The 19,530-nt window shown below is 46.4% G+C and overlaps 1 protein-coding gene across 1 annotated transcript; it reads right to left on the reverse strand.

Moving 5' to 3' along the window:
- Positions 1-5,993: 5,993 nt before the first annotated feature.
- Positions 5,994-15,791, reverse strand: CGRRF1 (cell growth regulator with ring finger domain 1). Its single transcript, XM_021546815.4, has 6 exons — positions 15,667-15,791; positions 12,709-12,848; positions 10,753-10,930; positions 10,412-10,559; positions 7,668-7,775; positions 5,994-6,809 (listed from the first exon to the last, which is right to left on the reverse strand). Exons 1-6 carry the CDS (start codon positions 15,768-15,770, stop codon positions 6,459-6,461), a joined length of 1,029 nt encoding a protein of 342 aa, XP_021402490.3. The 5' UTR covers positions 15,771-15,791; the 3' UTR covers positions 5,994-6,458.
- Between the last annotated feature and the right edge of the window lie 3,739 nt (positions 15,792-19,530).

Consider the following 19,530-nt stretch of genomic DNA (forward strand, 5'->3'; position numbering starts at 1 on the left):
TTGCAGAATGTGCCTTTGCAGGACTGAGATCCCTGTGCATGCTGGCCTTCAGGACAGCCTGGTTATCAGCACTGGATTATGGGGCACACAAGACTTGTCCCATTCCGTCCTTTCCAGCCATTGGCATGGGCATGGAGAACAGTTCCACTCACACGGGGCACGGGTCTGCACCCCTGAGCAGCTCTGGGCCCCTCTTCATGCACACCAACACCCCAAATGCCTGCCAGGCTGGTAATGCCCTGCACGGCTGCATCCCATAGCCAGCCTCATATTTACCTACAACACTGGGATTTTTCCAGTCATGTCCAGCCAGCACTGAGAGCAGCTTGTTATAGGACTTGGAGCTGACTGAGGCTGTGCTGCAAGCAGATGGCCCTGATGAAACAAGACACTGATCCCCAAGGAGGCACCGTGCAACAGAGCTGCTCGACTCCCTGGCTCCAGCAGCTCCAAGGCAGGCTTGGATATGTGCATTAACACGCACCATCGAGGAAATTGCTTCCCTTGCTTCCCTAACCACCCCTCTCAAGCAACTCTCTTTGGAAGCTTGGTTCCAGCTCGAGACACGTGTCAGCAGTACTGACACTGTGGCAGTTTTCCTAATTAGTTATTAATAATGGAGCAGCTGACAAAATTAGGGTAATTTAATTGTTAAAGGAGAGAGGAGGAGTTTCCAAGCTGGGTGAGGGTTTAGATGTAGCTAGGATGCTGGGGTGGAGGAAAACCTCAATGCTTACACTTGGTGGAATGGAAGAAGATCCAAATGTGGAAAATGAACAGGGAGGAAAACAGCCCTCATTGATCCTCCTGCTCCTGACTCCGAATAACTTCAGCAAAATCTGGGGAAGTGACATCTAGGGCTGCCTGGACTAAGAAGCATGTGTGGGCACAGCTGGAATAGATGTAAATGGAGATGATCCACTGAGGCCTCTGAGGGCTGTTCTGCATCTTGCCCAAGCCCTCCTCATGACAGAGTGTTGAATGCTGTGAAATTTGATGGAGACTTTGGTGTTGAAAGGGAAAACTGGAGCTGGCAGACTCATTCACACATTTTTGTGTCTCTGGGAAGACAGAGATTGAAAGACTGGAAAAGTTGTAGTCATTCTTTAATGAGAATTCACCAGCTCTTGGCAAATACTCCTTTTTGGTCCTATTGCAAAACGTAAAGGTAAATTCTCTCAAGTGTCATTCAAGCTGTCTCAGTAGAGGAGGGTTTGGGTGATATTGCAGTCACTCCAGCCAGGGTTTGGCAGTGAGCACCTGGGAGGAGGAAGGCAGCAGCTGGGTCTCATGTATGCAACCTTGTCTCAAGTATGGCAGCATCTGGTGAATGAAAATCATTGCTTTTCAAGCTGTGCTGTGCCATAAATCACTGCCCTGGTCTTACTTTGATCAATGGAATGTGCTGCCCCACAGGACTCTGCTCACCCTGGCAAGCAGAGGCAATGCCATGTCTGACTCCTTCAGGGCTCCTCTTTTGCCATAATCATCCTCAGCCTTGCTGCCAGCAGTATCCCATCCCAAGCTCCCTCTAAACTGGTGCTTTTTGAGCTGGCAGTCATTCCCTACAGGGAAAATCCTTGAAATTGAGGACCCTCAGGAGCTGGAGTGAATAAACCAAATGAGGTATCTGTGCTGCACGTGAGCAGGGAAGACACAATATCTGTATCTCACAGTTCTGCTGGCAGGAGACTGATGTCTGATAACCCCTGGTAGAGCTCTGTTCTGCCTCCAAACTCAACAGCATCTGCAGAGTTACAGGGAAAAAAGAAGAGGGTAACTATGAAAATAATTCGCAAGTTAGCAATCCTCCCCTCCAGCCTGTTTGTTCATGAGGATAGACACTGGAATAAATAGCATGTGGATAGAGAGAAGTGATGCATTAGACCTCTCCCCAGTCCCCTGACAGCAGCTACTACTGAGACATCTGTCAGGAAATATTAGATGTGAAGTGGCTATGCAATGGGAGAGGAAAAATTATTAGGAACTGCCAAAACCCCTCAACTGATGAAGACAAAAAGCTGGAGGAGGCATTTAAAACCTAGAAAAGCTTTTTAAGTACAAATCTTTTGCTGATAAAAGGTCGCTGCAGAAAACACAGGTAGCAACTAATTGTCCTGATAATTATTGTTGGTCCCACAGAAGCAGTTCTGGGATTCACTCAAATCTCAGGAGGATCCATGTAGTGCAAGTGTTTTCCAAGGAATGGAAATCAGAGAATGCCAGAATGGTTTGGTTTGGAAGAGATCTTAAAAATCAACTTGTTCCAACCCCCTGCCATGGACAGGGACACTTTCCATGTGAGCAGGTTGCTCCAAGTTCCACCCAGTCTGGCCTTGAACACTTCCAGAGGTGTGAGAGAAATGCAAATCCTCATGTCACAACTGTGATAAACATCCCACTGTTTCCCTTTCCATGCCTGAGGACTGCATGAGCAGGGAGAAGGAACAAAAGGAGTTTTTTGGGTTTCCTAAGCCTGATGAAGGCTCAGTTAATGTCAGCATGAATTTATAATCTCATTGATCTCCAAAATTCTGTGGGAGAAACACAAAGACTCCTCATTTTGGACATCAGACCATGCTGATGAATTCATTTAAGACTATGTCTACATATAGTATTTTTACTCTTTTAAATCATTCTCATTATGAGATGGAATAATTGAGGCAGGACCTCTCCAGCTCAGCTGCAGCAGCACCCACACAAAGGTGCCTTTATGTTGGTGTTGGACATTCCCACAAATTTATGGAACCCAACCAGTGTTGGGCCCTTTTACAGCTATATCCACACTGCACTACAAGCTCTTGTCTCTCTACACACATTGCTCACACACAGCAACACAGAAACAATTTGCAGAGCTGCCCCAAGTGACTCTGAAGTGCTCAGCAGACACCTTCTGTGGTTTTGGGGGATGTTGTGGCAGATCCTGCAAAACCTGTGACTCTAGTGTTCAGCTGTGGCCTCATAGCTGTGCTCAGGTTTGCACCTGCATCCTTGTATGCCATCAGAAGTGGTAATAATACCAAAGTTATCCAGAAATAAACCCATAATCCAAATTTTCTCCTTTTTTCCTGCCAGCATATTCCAGCAAGGCAACATCAAGCCTTTCTAACAGCTCAGTTCAGGGGACTTCTGCTGTAGCAGATGGAATTCAGCTATCCCTGGCATTAATTACATCAGCTACACACACAGAGGACACCAGGGACAGCCTCTGCAGGGGCTGCACGTTCTCTGCAGTAACAGAGGCCAGTCCTTGTTTACTCTGGATGTGAGGACAGCTGAGCAAGTGGCTGCAGAGACCTCCAGTGACAGATGTCAGCCCCAGACCTCTCTCACCTGGCAGACATCACCTGCAGACCGGGCAGAGTTTCCTCAAGGCACAGGGAACCCCAGCCACATGCAAATCAGCAGGAGAAACTCACCCAATTCCTGTCTGCTTTTACCATACTTGAAGTTTGATGTTAGCATGTAAATGAGGCGTTTAAATCAGATTCACACAGAAGCTCATCTTAAAGCTGAACAAAACATGTACCTGGGCAGCCTGTGGACAGCCCCACCACCACTTCAGTGAAGAAATTTTCCCTGATATCCAGTCTAAACCTCGCCTGCTGCAACTTGAGGCTGTTTCCTCTTGTCCTAGTCCTTGTTTCTTGGGACAAGATCCAACCCCTCACCTGGCTGCACCCTCCTGTCAGGGAGTTGTACAGCAGCCACCTGAGCTCATTTCCCTACAACCATTTTCCCCTCTACTTAGGAGGCAGATAAGGAGGATGGAAGATGCTAACACAGCAACTTTTCCTACAGAAGGAAGATGCCCATGTCACAGTCCACTGGCACTTGGAAAGACACCTTGGGACATTCCTAAATAGCACCACTTTGTCTGATCAGCCCATTTGGAAGCCTCAGCTCTGATTAGGGTTGATGAATCAAACCAAACCAACCTCTCCTGCAGCAAGAAACATTATGAACCTGAAACACTCCAGTGCTGCTTAAAGAACCAAGCCCCGTTGCCAGAAGTTTTCCAATGTTCCTTGATGTCACCAAATCCATAATCATCATCTATAATGAGCAGAAAAGGAATGTTCTATCACCTCTATTACAACAGGGTGACAGAGCAGAACAGTCTGTGTCAATACATTGTGTTTTTGTGGGTCTCAGAAAGGTTTTATTTCTCTCTTACAGCCTTGAATCCCTGCTTTAAGACAACCAAGGGACACACTGGGCAGCTTTAGAGCTGCTCCTTCTCCTTCCCACCTGACCTGTATTTTGGCGTGATTTCTCAGAAGAAGGGCAAATGTAATGAGGCAGCTACTGTACTTTTTATAACTCTCATCAGGTCTTTCATTTGGGCCAGCAAGGAAGCTTGTTAGAGCAGAGAAAGCAACTAAGCATCTCTGGAAAATGCTATTAAAAGAGCAAGTAACAAATGAAAAGCTGGGACAGACTTAATAGTAAATACATGGCCTGGCAGTTCAGCACAGCTACATCCTGTTTGCCATTATTATTTAATACTGGCATCGATTGAAAGATGAGGCAGACCAGGCAACTCTCTGTGGGGTTACTTGAATACCATTTCACTGTGAGATTAAATAGGCCCACAGGTTTGGATCATGCTGTTTGATGGGAGATTTTAATTAATTGATTAAATATCGGTGACTACTGCAGTCGAGCAGTGAACAACACCTCCTTCATCAACTCCATGGGCAAACAAGTGCCTGCTAATTATCAGTGCCCAGCTCCAGGCTGGAACCAGCACAGCATTAACCTGCTCCTATGGAATAACAAGCTGCCCAGCCACTGTCCCACGTGCTGTGGGAGCTGCTGGTGTGGAAGCAGCTGCTGCCATGGATCAGGCACGGCTCCATCCCCACAGACACCTCAGGGTGTCATTCCTGGTTGATACACAGTGCAAACAACAGCCTGGTTTGTCCAGCAGTTTATTCCCAAGTTGTCCCTGGCCATGGATGGTCACTTTAGGCAGAGCAGATAAATTATCTTACAACCAGCCTGCTGACCACTGGCTGGAAATCTCTGGCTACGAGCATCAATTCCCCACTTCTATCTGTCCTTACAAGTAACCATTACTCTTCCCAACAGCACCACCTAAATCTTTTCCTCAGAGGTAATTGCCAGGAGTTCAGAAGCAGGGTCACAGCAAACAATAAAAAATAAAGGATGGAAAGGTGAACTTGGAATACCTTTGAGTGGGGGAAGGTTCCTTCCCTGGTTTGGAGGTGTGCAGCACCTTGTGTGTTCCCTGGATCTGCAGGAGAGCTGAGCTGAGGAGCATGGCTTTCCCTGCCTGAGCCTGAGCAGCTGTCCTGGACCTGGATATAGAGAAAAACTGCAAGGGAATAAAAGAGAGGACAGAAAGCAGCTACTCCCCATCTCTACAGGTTCTAAGGAGCATTTTCCCTTATATGAGCAGATGTGAGACTCAGCCCATTTGTCTTTAAGAGAATTTCTCTCTCTTTAAAGAAACAAACCACTTTCTTTTTTCAGCAGCTATTTTTATTGCTTTTGAGAACACACCACTGGAGTGAAGGGAAATAATTTTCTGCTATTCTTTAGCTTCTTCCTTTGTTAGAGCTGGTACATTTCCTGGGACTATTGGTAAGGGTAACTGGTTAACTTTTTACTGGTCATCCAAGCTGACCATTCAAATGAAAAGAGTTGCAAATCCCTCAAAGCACCCAAAGCTGCCACCACTCTGGAGAGTGATTAACCAACATTTGCATGGAGAACAAATTCTTACAGGCACTGCCAACAAGACTGAAAGTCAGTGTCTCAAGATGTCATCGCAGGGGCTCAGGCTTGAAAGTGTCAGCAACATGTAGTTCAAGAATAATCAACAAAAATCTTTCCAAAGGGCTTTGGCTGAAGTCCTTCACACATAAATCCTTTAAACCTGGCAGAAACAGTTTCCTGAGCCCCACCTTCAACCCCCAGCTCCTGCCACAGTCCAACCTTCAGCTACAAAATAAACACACACAATGTTAACGATGAAGAATATTTACTTTCCTTCATATGGTACATTCTGTAAAGTGCTAAGTTCCTAAATTATACCGAGTTAAAACGATACACAGCTCTAGTATTTTAAACACAATAAATATAGAATGAGCCTTGGGCAACTGCACTTGCAAGTTTTATTCTTTTTTTAGTAGACAGCCTAAATTTAGTAGTCAAAATAGCCTCCAATAGTGCTCCAAGAAAATCTAGGAAGCAGTTATAAATAAAATCACATCCTTCAGAGCTATCCTACGCACTTCTCCTGTCCACATTGCACGGGTAAGCAGCACTCCTGTGAGCATATGGAGCGAGGAAAAATAAGGAAGCTGAAAATTACCCAACAAAAAAAAGCAAAATCCTACAAGTTAATGCTACATATCCTCCCATAAATAGTCTGGCTTCCACATTTAATCTTAGTGCACATAACCTAGGTCTTTTATTTTTAACTACTGTTAAAAAACTCTTCCAGGAAGAACATCTTGCAAGACACGTGTCGATTCATCCTCATCGTGCTCCTTTTTGCTGCGAAGTGGAAAGGACTCCTGCACGAACTGCCTGCACATTGGGCACTGCTGGAAATACCTGATGCAGCCATCGCACAGGCACGTGTGTCTGCAGGGCAGGAGGACCCAGTTCACAGGGCCATTCTGGCAAACAACACAGTCTCTGCTGTTTTCTTCCTGCAATTCTGGTTCATCTCCAGCCAGCCCGGCCTTTTCCAGCAGCCCTCTGTCAGTGCTGCTCTCACCAGGGAAGGTATCACTGGAGGAGGGTGCAGGGCTGTTTGCAGACATGAAGAGTTGCTAAAATACACATAAACACAAATATTTAGGAGTGAACAAACTCTTCCTCAATCTCTGCACACACGCACAAGTGCAATGGAAGTTCCACTGGGACAAATATCAAACAGTGCCAGACTCTGTGTGGGTCCTGGCAGCTGCCTGGCCTCCAGTTAGAGGCACTTCAGAAACATGAAATTACATAAAACTGTGGGAAAATATTAAAGATAGGTCCTCAGACCTTGCATGCATCAAATCAACGTCATGCATGAAATTTAACAGAAGTGCTCAGGTTTTGAGCAGCTCGGGTTTGTTTCTGGTCCATCAGTCTCTGTGCCTAGAGGGATCCTCTATCTGTTCCTACCAAAATTATATCCACTATGCTGTCAAATCTGCTTCACTCAACCCATTCTGCTCTTGCTCATATTCCCATCCCCTACTCCTTTTTTTGTCTTATTTTATGAGAAGTGCAAATTCTTCTGGGCCTGATTCCTAAGCATGGTGCGAGAAAAAGGAATTTTAAATTAGTAAGTTTCTTCTGAGGCCTTCCTGATTAAAAGGGAATTTTGAAGAAAGGAAATAACAATTCTGGAAAGAAGACACATTCAACAGTGAATTTCTTCATACTGCTTTACTAAGTGGACACTAGGACTCCTAGATTAGAAGCCGTTAATTTCTCTGGGAAATCTTGAATATTTTAATGGAAAATATTTCTGTACAGTAAGTTCCTGTGGCACTACTTAGCTGATAAAATAATTTAAACTACCATCCAGTTCTTTGCATGACAATAGAAGTCTTGTACTAATTTAGGCTCCTGAAAGCCTACACAAGCTAAAGTTAACACTGTCATACACATGAAACCAGACTCTGTGCATGGCTTACCTTGAGATCATGGTATTGACCTTGAGCTAGGAGGAGATACTGATATAAAATTCGGCAGGAAAGTCTGTAGCTTTCATCAGGAACATGAATTACAGCTACCATTGCAATCTGCAAACAGAAAAAAAATCCATGTTTAATAACCTTATCACCCAGGCTGAGAGAACTGGGGTATTTACCCCAGAGAAGGTTCCAGAGAAACCTCAGAGCCCCCTCCAGTGCCTAAAGGGGGTCCAGAAGATCTGGAGAGGGACCTGAGACAAGGGATGGAGGGACATGACACAGAGAATGGCTTCCCATGGCCAGAGAACAGGGTTAAATGGGATTCTGGGAAGGAATTCCTGGCTGGGAGGGTGGGGAGGCCCTGGCACAGGGTCCCTAGAGAAGCTGTGGCTGTCCCTGGATCCCTGGAAGTGTCCAAGGCCAGGGTGGACAGGGCTTGGAGCAACCTGGGATAGTGGAAGGTGTCCCTGCCATGGCAGGGGATGAAATACGATATTTAAGGTCCCTTCCAACCCATATTATTTCCTGATTCTCTGATTTGCTTTGGTACAGCTTCTGGCCTGCTTAATTCCTTAGACAATCAGGAATTCAAGAATGTTGACTTGAAGCACTGATTAAAAAAATAAAAAATACAGTGGACAAGGTATAAACAGGATGTGGCAAAAAAGAGCCCTTGGTGCTCCTTCAGCTTTCCAAACTGCTTCCCCATGGAGCTCTTCTGTGGCCAATTTATAGCAGAGACCTGCTCTGGCTGCTCCCACCTCATGGAATTACACCCCAAACTGCAAAGGCACCTGAGCAATCTTCTCCACTTTTTCCCCCTTCCCTCAGAAACACACAGACTGCAGTTTTCTGACTCCAAAATTCACTAAGATGTGAGTGGCTTGTAATCTGAGCAAGCAAAAGACAAATTTCACTGGAAAGGATTCTGAACCCCCACGGGCTGACTTCAGATAATTCCTCTGGAAATACAAGCACTCAAAGCTTGCATGCTGTGCCCAACAACCCCCACCCTGCCCAAATTACGTAATAGCCTCTAAAAAGCTGTGAAAAAAGAAAGTGAAATTCAATATTATTGTAGTTCCCAGAAGCTGTCAAAAGAGAAATGAAATATAGAAGCTGTTTTGCTTTAAAAAGAAATTTAAAGGCAAATTAGACTTGCACTTCAAAATCTGCACATGGCTAATTAAATACAGAGTTCAAATGTGTATGTACCTACACATATGGATTTATAAGAACTGAATCCACTATTCCTTGGCAAATGTCTTTTTTTTTTTCTAAATCACAGTGCCTGAGATCTAAGCTTCCACATTAGCTGTGACAGTCTTCCAGTAATTTCTGTACGTTTTATACATGGCCATGCTAATTTTCTGGATCTAGAGGAAAATGATGCCACAAAACCAAGTAGGGATGATCTTGCCACAAAACCAGTTAGTATGAAGATCACACAACCCCCCCCAGGAAAGAATCACTGAAACATCATCCACAGTGATGGACACCCACACAGACCCCCAAATATAATTCGAAATGGTAATATCACACTGGCAAAGATCCATTTCCACATTCCATTTCTATTTTACAAGTTTGTTTCAACAAACCAGAAACAATTCTGACATTCTTCTGGTAAGGAGTTCAGGTGGAGTTACTCCTTGACTGGATTTACAGATTCTAGATGTGTTCCTTTCCTCCAAAACCAGAGGAAAAATACTTCCCCCACTCTCCTTCCACCCCTTTCTTCTATGTCAAGGTTCAAAAGAGTGGTGTTACAAATTCATACCCATGCTAATGTAAAATACATTCAAATATTACAGAGTCTCTATAAAAATGTATTAAAACATTAAAACATCTCAAGTGGGGACAGGAGGGAGAAGGACAGTCCTAAAGTCAGGTGACAAGAAGCCAAGGACAGCCATCACCTGGAAAGGGGACAGATTTCTTAGGCACTGGTGTGATTCCAGCTTGCAGGTGAATGCATGGAAAAGTGTTCAGTGCATTTAGGCAGTTTGCTTCTGACTTCAGTTGTGCTACTGTTCAAAGAGCTGGTGCAAGCAGATTATCAATCCAATGAAAAGATGGGAGATAAAGCTGTGTCTCAAATCATTCAGAGATCACCAATTTAAGTTTATAAAGGGTACTGAACAGCATGTGGCAAGGCTGAGGCTGCTTTAATAGCAAGAGATTAGGAAGATTGAGGAGCTGAGTATCTCCTATCAGCCTCAAGCCAGACCTTCACCCCTTCCTGTAAGTGCCCAGGAGTTGGCTCCTGTGAGACATAACCATGGCACAGACCTGGGGAAGAAAGGTAATTTCTAGGTTTCTAACAGCCAAGTCAGCAATTAGCTCGATATCTGTGCCAGACACTTATTAAAAAAACCCTCCTGCCTTGCCAACAGAATCCAAGAATCTGTCTAAGTGGAGGAGCTCCACCACATGCCCATGTGATCCCAGAAATCAGAGTAACAGGTTGCTAAACTGCCCCAACCCTCATTCCTCTAACCATAGGCAGGCAGAAGCTTTGGGAAAATCACAACCATTTTTTAAATGCTGTAGTGACTAAGTAAAAAGTAAGTAATGTTTCTCCATTGCCTCTTCAAAGACTGAGGTTTGGAAGTTAAAGCTTTAAATTGCTTTATTTTAGAAAATAAGAAAGTGAGGGACCAAATTCTAGGGAAAAGGAAGTGAAGCTGCTTTATTCAAGCAGACCTAAACACAGTGACCCTGAAATATACTCTGATATTACTTACAATATCATATATTTCTCTGTCTTCTTCATCTGCCAACGTCAGCAGCGCTACCAAGGGATAGCGAGCTCTAGGCACAGGGCCAAAATCCACAACTTGAGCATCTTCTGGTAACTGACAATACTTCTCTGACTTGTCTTTTTTTTTAATGCTTTGCCTGTGTCAAGGAAAACAATCAGTGCCTACAATTGCAGACAAACATGATGTTTGCATAAAGAATATTTCTCATCGTGTTTGTTCATAAATGAGTTGTGCCAAAATCCGCGGCACGCTTACCATCCTCAATGCTCCCCGTGCCAAAAAAATCAACATATTTTGTCAAAACAATTTAAAAAAAAGGATACAAGTACTGTTGTTTGTAGAGGTATTCATTGTAGAGAGCATCCTCTAATGCCTGAGGAGTCTTTATTCTGAAGCAGTAGACGTGTTTCTGCAGCGCTTCGTGGAGTTTCTGGACATTGCAGCCCCAGTAGCAGGTAAGGACACAGTCCTCCAGGCAGTCAGGTGTCAGTGTAACACCCCCTTGGAGAAAGAGCAGAGGGATTTCATTAACTCACCACGTGCAAGAATCCTGGAATTGCTAAGTCAAGATGCTTGAAGAGTTACAAGAAGAAAACAACTTCAGTGTGGCAGATTTTTATCATAAAACCATAGAATGGTTTGGGTTGGAAGGGACCTTAAAGATCACCTTGTTCCACCCCCTGCCATGGCAGGCACACCTTCCACTGTCCCAGGTTGCTCCAATCCTTGTCTAACCTGGCCCTGGATACTTCCAAGGATCCAGTGGCAGCCACGGCTTCTCTGGGCACCCTGTGCCAGGACCTCAACACCCTCAATGCCAGGAATTCCTTCCCAAAATCCCATCTAACCCTGCCCTCTGTCAGTGGGAAGCCACTCCCTGTCTCCTGTCCCTCCATCCCTTGTCTCAACTCCCACTTTGGGCAACCTGTGCCTGGGTTTCACCACCCTCACAGGGATGGATTTCTTCCCACTATCCCATCTATCCCTGCACTCTGCATTGGGAAGCCATTCCTCCTTGTCCTGTTCCTCCAGGCCCTTGTAAAATTCTCTTCTTCTAGGCTCCCTTCAGGTACTGAAAGGCTGCAACTAGGCCACCCCTAAAATGATCAACATTGTAAAATAACAAAAATTATTTATCATGCTAAACAAATCTTCTGACAATTTAGATTCAACTTAGTGTTTATGGGAGCCAGTGGGGATGAGGGAGTGGGTGTGAGGAGATAAAATGGCTGATTAAGCTCACAAAAACACCACATTCATTTTATGAACAGTAAATTTTAACTTCTGGTAACACTTTCCATACTCGTTGGCAGATCCAAGAGCACAACCTTAGCCCAAAGTCCATTCCCTCCTGAGATAATGGCATTAATTGGATCACTTATCTACAAAACTCTCTGTGCTCTCAAAGAATAAGGCTCTTGAGCATGCAGAGAGAAGAGAAAAAGGGCATCCATGCCCTCCATTCTTTTTTCAAAAATGTGTCAACTTCTAAACACTTCCTGAACAAACAGGAGCAGGAGTGCTCATAGCTCCTGAAAAATCCCAGTTATCTGAATTGTTGGATTTGTTGTGCTGAGGGAGTTTTATGTTGAGGGAGGGGGGAAATCTGCTGCAGCCCTTCCTCATGCATTGGAAGGCCCCACAGCTGTGTGGGTGGAAGATGCTCAGCCTTGCTCACTGCTCCCCAGTGATTCAGAAGGCCATGAATTCCACTTCCTCTGTGGGTGATTTCAGGAATGATAGGGGTGGCTTGAACTCTGATCCAAACAGATATTTAAATTCAGTTTCCATTGGAGAACAGAAAAATAAATCATCACTCTCTTTTTCTATTTATTAAAAATAGTGCACTTCCAAACACTGCTGAAGATCTGGGCTTAGATTTAAGTGGGTGGCACATATTCCATAATGAATTCTGTACACTTCTACAATTCCATGGAATTTATAGAAACGCCCACAGTGGTTGGCAATTTGCAAATGTTTTAGTTACTTAAAGATCTGTAATAGCAGGAAGTGTTCCATTAATGAGAATTAAACTGTACCTCCATATCCAAACATTTCACTTTTAAAAACACCACGTTTATAATCTGTGTAAAAGCTTATTTCTGTTGGAATGGAAGTGTATTTCTGAGGAATTATGATAGACAAAAAGGATGAGAGCAAAAATTATGATCTTTAAGGTCCCTTCCAACCCAAACCATCCTATGATTTTAGGCAGAAAATGGAAAGTACCATGTTCAGGAATGCAAATAGATAAAACCCATGTAAAGAAATCCACTGACTTGTTACTGAAGCTGCAGCAGGATTAGGGATCTCCAACCCAAAAGGATTCTTCACTTGTCTCATCCGCTTTTTCAATACCCTTGTGCTGGATTCTGTCTCTTCTGAGTTCCTCAGAATAACAGGAACACCCAAACCAAACCTAAGAGACACAAAAGTGGGTTCAGTGTTAGTGCTGACACATTTGATTTTTTTTTGTCAGCTCTAAACAGCAAGCAGCAGGACAAAGAGAGGTAGCTTGGCTTTCCAAGAGTATCTGTTAAGATGCATGGATAAGATATCGTGCCATTTCGACTTCAGCTTTTTGTCAGAAGGCAGGAGTCTGCACAGTGATGCAGGGAATCTTTAAAGGGGGAATATTTTGCTCGGGGTTTCCACAAAGGGAATAAAATTAATGAGAGTTGTCAGTGCCCTCTAGTGGTGGAGGGTAAGGCCAGAATTTCCTCCCATTGAGTCCTGCAGCATTCCAGCCTCCTCCCGTGAGCAGGAACACTTTGCACCAGCCCAGGCTGCTTCAAGCCCCATCCATTGCGGCCTTGAACAATTCCAGGGATGAGGCAGCCACAGCTTCTCTGGGCAGTCTGTGCCATGGCCTCGTCACAGCCAAGAATTCCGTTCCAATATCCAACCTCAAGCTGCTCTCTGTCTGTTTAAAGCCATTCCTTTCACAGAAACAGCTGCACTTTGTCAGTGGCATCATGGAAGGCTCTTGGCCATGCTTGATTTGAGCACACAGAGGGTCAGGTCTCTCTGCTACAAGGGAAAACACCCACAACACTGGCTTCCCAGGGGCTGTAGGGGAATATCCCAGTTAAACATCTCACAAAGAAACCAGAGGCAACGGCTGTTTCCCTTCTTCAATACCCAAACCCTAACAGAGCCGATCCCTGCAGTCCTGTTTTATAGCAGAATCTGCCTGATTGTGACAGAAAATCCCTGTTCCTTGGAAACTTTCTTCACTGAATGAAAACAGCAGGATTATTCTCATGAAAAGCAGCAAGATAAAAGAGCCTCTGGTACAGTTTTAGCAGCAGCTGAAGGCACGGAGGCCTTTCTGTACCACATCAGGTGTGGTTTTCTGTAAATTTTAAGTGTAGGAAGGATGAATAAAGATGTAGTTTTTATTTTATGATCTAACAGTCCAGATCATTAGCTGGTAGAACAGAACATTAATTTCTTCAGAGAGCATTAGCTTAGAAAAAGCAGGAATTTCCAAGGGTTTAGTTAATGAATTAATGTTTCTGCAGAACCAGACTTCCAACAGGTGCTGAGCCTTCAGCTCCACCTAACAGGAGCGTTCCCCTCCAGCTAAAAATACAATGCCCAGGTAATCAGGTGATCTAAATTCCACTTCATCCCTGTGCCCAGGGCACCTGTGGAACTGGCTCTGGAAGCTGCCTGTGCATTAACCTACGTGGACTGTGAGCAGAGCCACAGGTATGCAGAGCTGGCCACAGGAACAGATGCTCCTCCCATCACTGCAGGGATTGACAAATGAGAACGTGAACATTCCTGAACAGTTGGTGTTTTCCAGGCTGACTGACACCAACACAAACACATCATTAAACAAATTAATGCTGAAAATGATGGGGGAGCCCAAATTCCACTGCAGCAATAGATCAGGTATTCTATGCTCTGGTGACAACACTTGAATTTGCAGTGCTCTGTGTGGCAAATGAAGGATTTGAGTTTTCCTGAGCAAGTTCAGCAGCACTTCAGCTGTAACTACAGCTGCAGGCACAGGAAAATCCCTTGGAGGCTCCTGGTCATGGCCATGGCACAGGAGAATTCCAAGGGAGCAGTAAATTCCTCTGAGCAGCTGGCCACACATTCACCTGGTTGTACATGCTAAGCTCCTGGCTATGGCTCCTTCTTGATTAACAGGCCCTTAATACTCCAGTTTGAAGAAAAAAATGCACATATTTCCATAAACTGAAATAACACCTAGTGCAGGTGCAACTGGAATCTCTGATCCTGAAAAAAAAAAGCCTTTGGACAGTCCTCTGACCACCCTGTACGCAAAAGACATCAGTGAATATATATCAGGACCTTGTAGCACACATCTATTTCAGATCTTTTCAAGCAGGGGATTGCCAGAATTTACTACAAGTAGATAAATAATGATTAAATTGGCAAAAGGATCAGTGGTTAGGGATAGACATGATGAATATTCATCATGGTTCAGTATAATCATTTTTTTAAAAGATACCTTTATCACCAGCACTTTGCAGATATAATGTGGAACCAATGAGAGGAAATTCAACAACTCCAGTTTTATTTTTATGACAAGCCACACGAGTCTGGTGTAGCCACAATTTCTACATGAAAGATTTTGATTGCAAGTCAATGCTCTGCTCTTGTCAAGTACCAATGTTTACATTTACAGCCACTCCTGAGAGTTAGGAACATTCAAGGAGCTGTTTCTGAAAAAGGCAACAGCAGCATTTTTGCGTCATCCTCTCAAACGCAAGCAGACCTTTCACTCACCACCCCTCGAGACACTTTAGGAGATCATTTCACAGATTCACAGACTCATGTAGGTTGGAAAAGACCCTGGCTGCACCCAGGGAGTTGTGGAGAGCCAGAATGTCCCCCCGAGTCTCCTTTTCTCCAGGCTGAGCTCCCCCCAGCTCCCTCAGCTGCTCCTGGTCCGGATGCTTCCCCAGCTCCATTCCCTTGCCCTGACACACACACAGAGCTCAGCACATACAAACGCATGGTTTGCCAGTATTATGAATGATATTACGAAAAGCATTAAGAAAACACATCGGTATTACTACAAGAGAAACGAGCTTAACAGAAATACGTATAATTTATTTTTTAGGTTATTTTTATTGCTCGTTTAGACAGCTAGGAGTGTTTGGGTCGGAAGGCACCGTTCCAAGCCCCACCGTGGGCCTGGCCTGCTCCCCCTCAGCACAGCCCAGGCCCCCGAGCCCCACCGGCCCCCCAGCACTGACCAGCCCAGCACGAGCGCGCTGGTGACGAGGAAGCAGACGGACACCAGGGCGATGTAAAACAGCGGCGAATACTCGTACAGCGTAACCAGGAACACAGCGGCCATCGGGCTGGCCGCGCCGCCCTCAGCCGGCGGCTGAAGCCGCTGCCCTCAGCGCGCCAGGGCTGGGGCGGAGCCATGGCGGCACAAAGTGAAGGCGCTGCCCTCAGCCTGACAGAACGGGGCGGAGCCATGGCGGCACAGGGTGAAGGCGCTGCCCTCAGCGCGCCAGGGCTGGGGCGGAGCCATGGCGGCACAAAGTGAAGGTGCTGCCCTCAGCCTGACAGAACGGGGTGGAGCCATGGCGGCACAGAAAGGAGCTGCTCTCAGCCTGACAGAACGGGGTGGAGCCATGACGGAACCAAGAGAAAGCGCTGCCCTCAGCCTGCCAGGGCTGGGGCAGAGCCATGGCGGCACAGAAAGGAGCTGCTCTCAGCCTGACAGAACGGGGCGGAGCCATGGCGGCACCGAGTGAAGGCGCTGCTCTCAGCCTGACAGAACGGGGTGGAGCCATGGCGGCACAGAAAGGAGCTGCCCTCAGCCTGACAGGGCTGGGGCGGAGCCATGGCGGCACAGAAAGGAGCTGCCCTCAGCCTGACAGAACGGGGTGGAGCCATGGCGGCACAGAGTGAAGGCGCTGCCCTCAGCCTGACAGAACGGGGTGGAGCCATGGCGGCACAGGGTGAAGGCGCTGCCCTCAGCCTGCCAGGGACGGGGCGGAGCCATGGCAGCCACAGGGTTCCAGGGTTGGCACAGACACATGAAACACCACAAATGTAATAATATGTCGATATTCAACTTTATTGAAATACATTACAAAAATCAAAGTATCATTTGGATCCATGTGCTTATAACAATATTGATCGTTTCTATAAATTCCTATATTTAGAGCCATTATACATTCTGTGACATCTATTACATGAAATATGCCATATACAATTTATAAAATACAGGTTAAAATATATTCTTACGTATTATTGTTAAATTTTACCATATTATATATCATATACATATACATATTTCATATAATGTACATATTAAATACATATATTTCATATAATATACTGCTACGTAATGTTTTTGCAATACAAATAACGTGTAATTCTTGACTAATAAATTTATATTCCCCTTCAGCAAAACCCTAGTACTAATTTTTTTCTAGCTTTTACCTATCATAATTGAATATTATTACAAATAATACCAGGTAATATATTGTACAACCGTATCATTAAATAAAAAAGTAATCTAGATATAATAAATATATATCATTATTTCTAAACTTTTCCCCTGTAGAAATCAGGCTCATCAATCTGGCCCAATCCTCCTTCAAACACCTCTGGTCCAGGAGCAAGTGCAATGTTACAGCAGGGAAAATCATTAATAGATGCAGATAATATAGAATAATATATTAATATAACAATGAAGAGAAGGAGGGAAGAGGGGCAGGGTCTGGCAGGAGCCCTGAGCCTCTGCCCCGGCGCAGGGCTGTGCTTAGCCAGATGTGCAGCTCGCCTTGGCCAGCCCAAAGAGCATCCTGCTCACCTTCCTATTAATTCAAAACAGCCTGGCCATTTTCTTCTTTACAGTTTTCAGGGTCCTCCACATTTTCTTCAAGTCATTGTATCTCCTCCTGAACCGACGCCTTCTCTGCTCGATTTCCATCTTCCTCCTTCTTGCCTCTTCTTCAGCTCGCTGGGCCGCCGCTCTCTGCCTCATGGCTGCCCTCCTGCGCCTGAACCAGAAGAACAAAGACAGGAACAGCAGCTCAGCAGCAGCCCAGAAGGGCCCCTGCCGCACGGCTGCCATGTGCACGGGTCCCCAGCCAGGCTCAGGTGGCTCCGGGGTAGCCTGCTCCAGGTCCTCTTCGTTCTGCTGTGCATCCTCATCAAAACCGTTCACCATGGGCCATGGGAAGTGAAAGAGGAGCAGCACAACCAGGACAAGGACTGATTTGGACACCATGGTCTGCAGGAGAAGAGAGACAAAGGTTTCAGTGGGGCTACCAAGGGAGTTTGTGGTGGCTGAAGTGAGTCCTGGAGGTGCAGGGATGTGAGGCAGGAAGCAGAGGGCCCCAGACAGCTGGCAGGCAGCAGGACCTGTCCCAGTGGGCCAGCAGCAGCCCCGTGCCCTGGCCAAGGCGCTGGCACGAGGGACAGCCCTGGATGCAGGGGGACAATGCAGGTCCGGGTGCGGCGCTTGTGCCCTGGCCCAGCCCAGCCCAACCCCGCCACGTGTGCACTCACTGCTTGCCCAGGCTGTGCTGGGCCAGCGTCACCTGCAGGGGCCTTTTCCAGCTGCCCCCACTGTGACACGCTCCCCGTGATGTCACACGTGCCAGAGGCATCACAGCCGGGCCAGCCTCGCCCTTGGTCCCCAGCCCAGCTCAGGGGCTCCGAGTGGGCCCGGCAAAGAAAGCCCCGGCACCCACCAAGTGCAGCCCCTGTGGGAGGGAATGGGCCCAGGGGCTCCCTTCACAAAGCAGGCAGAAGCCCCTCAAACTCTTGTCAAGGAAAAACAAATATCATCAATCCTGCTGATTATAATCAATAGTGTTATCTATGAAAGCACCAGAGATTCTGTTGGGATGGCACTGTTTTTTCTACAACTGGAGTGGGCAAGGGCCGCTCTGTTTTTCCTGCTCAACTCTTCCTAGATCCAGCCCCTCTAAGATCTCTTGCAAATCTTCCCATTATCAGACACCTGCAGGCAACAATTTCCCTGTGGGCAACTCCCTCTGCCAACAGAGTGTCTCCTGCATGTCCAACAAGTTGAGATTTGCAGTTCCAAGGTCCTGGGCAGTGTCTGGGATGAACAGAATCTTCATTGTGTCCCCAGTGAACACATGCAGGTGACAACAGCAGTGCTTCTTGCCTGCTCCCTGCCCAGCCAGGCCTTCCAGCCCAGGTGAAATGCCCAGTGTAGCCTTTGAGTACAAAGGGATTGCAGAGCAAAAAGCATCTCTGCAGCCGCCGTGGTCTTCAGCAGCTGCTGCACCAAGGAGGCCACTGAGAGGAGGCCACTGCTGCTCTTGTCAGAGCACTGCTGTGCAGGGATGTCCTGCCGCGCTCCGTCCCCACTCAGCTGCAGATGACCACTGACCAGCCCTGGCTCGCTCCACCAGGGGTGGACGGGCAGCAAGAGGCACCCCCCGCTAGACCCTTGCAGGCCTGAGGGAGTGCCTGTGTGGGTTCAAAGGCTGATCCCAGCGGCAATGAGGAGGCGACTCTCTCTTGGGGATAAATCCAAGTTTATTCGGGCTCTGAGGGAAACCCCCAGAAGCCAAGCACACTGAAACAGCTCCAGCAAGAGAGAGCAAAGGGGTGCAGCAAATCAGTAACTTTATAGGGAGGGAGGGGAAACCCAACCAGCCAGTAAGGGAAGGTAAAGGTGTGGCTCTCTCGGGGATAGACATTTGGGGTAACCAGTTAGGGAGAGACAGGGGAGGGACCCCAGGTCCTCGTCCAATCACCCAACACCCTTTGTGGAAGCTTCCAGATAGATGGGATGGGACACTGAGTGATGGACAAGGCACCTGGGAGGGGACTAAGCAGTTTTGGGGTTGATAGACACATGAGGGAAGGTGGGAAAACTCAGGGAGAAACCAAAGGGAATATGGGGGGTAAATGGGAATGAACATTACGGAATGAGAACACAATAAAACATAAAACCACAACTCCACAATGTCCATTGCCTTGCTGAGTCCCACATCTGCCCATCTTTTTTCTGTGGTCTGAGGTCAGGTGGATGCCGTCTGCTCCCAACAGACCCAGCTGCTCCAAGGTAGATGCGCAGACATGGAATCGAAAACCTTGAGTATCCCCTGAAT

The sequence above is a fragment of the Lonchura striata genome, chromosome 5, assembly GCF_050655825.1.
Source record: "Lonchura striata isolate lonStrDom1 chromosome 5, ASM5065582v1, whole genome shotgun sequence".
Lineage (NCBI taxonomy): Eukaryota > Metazoa > Chordata > Aves > Passeriformes > Estrildidae > Lonchura > Lonchura striata.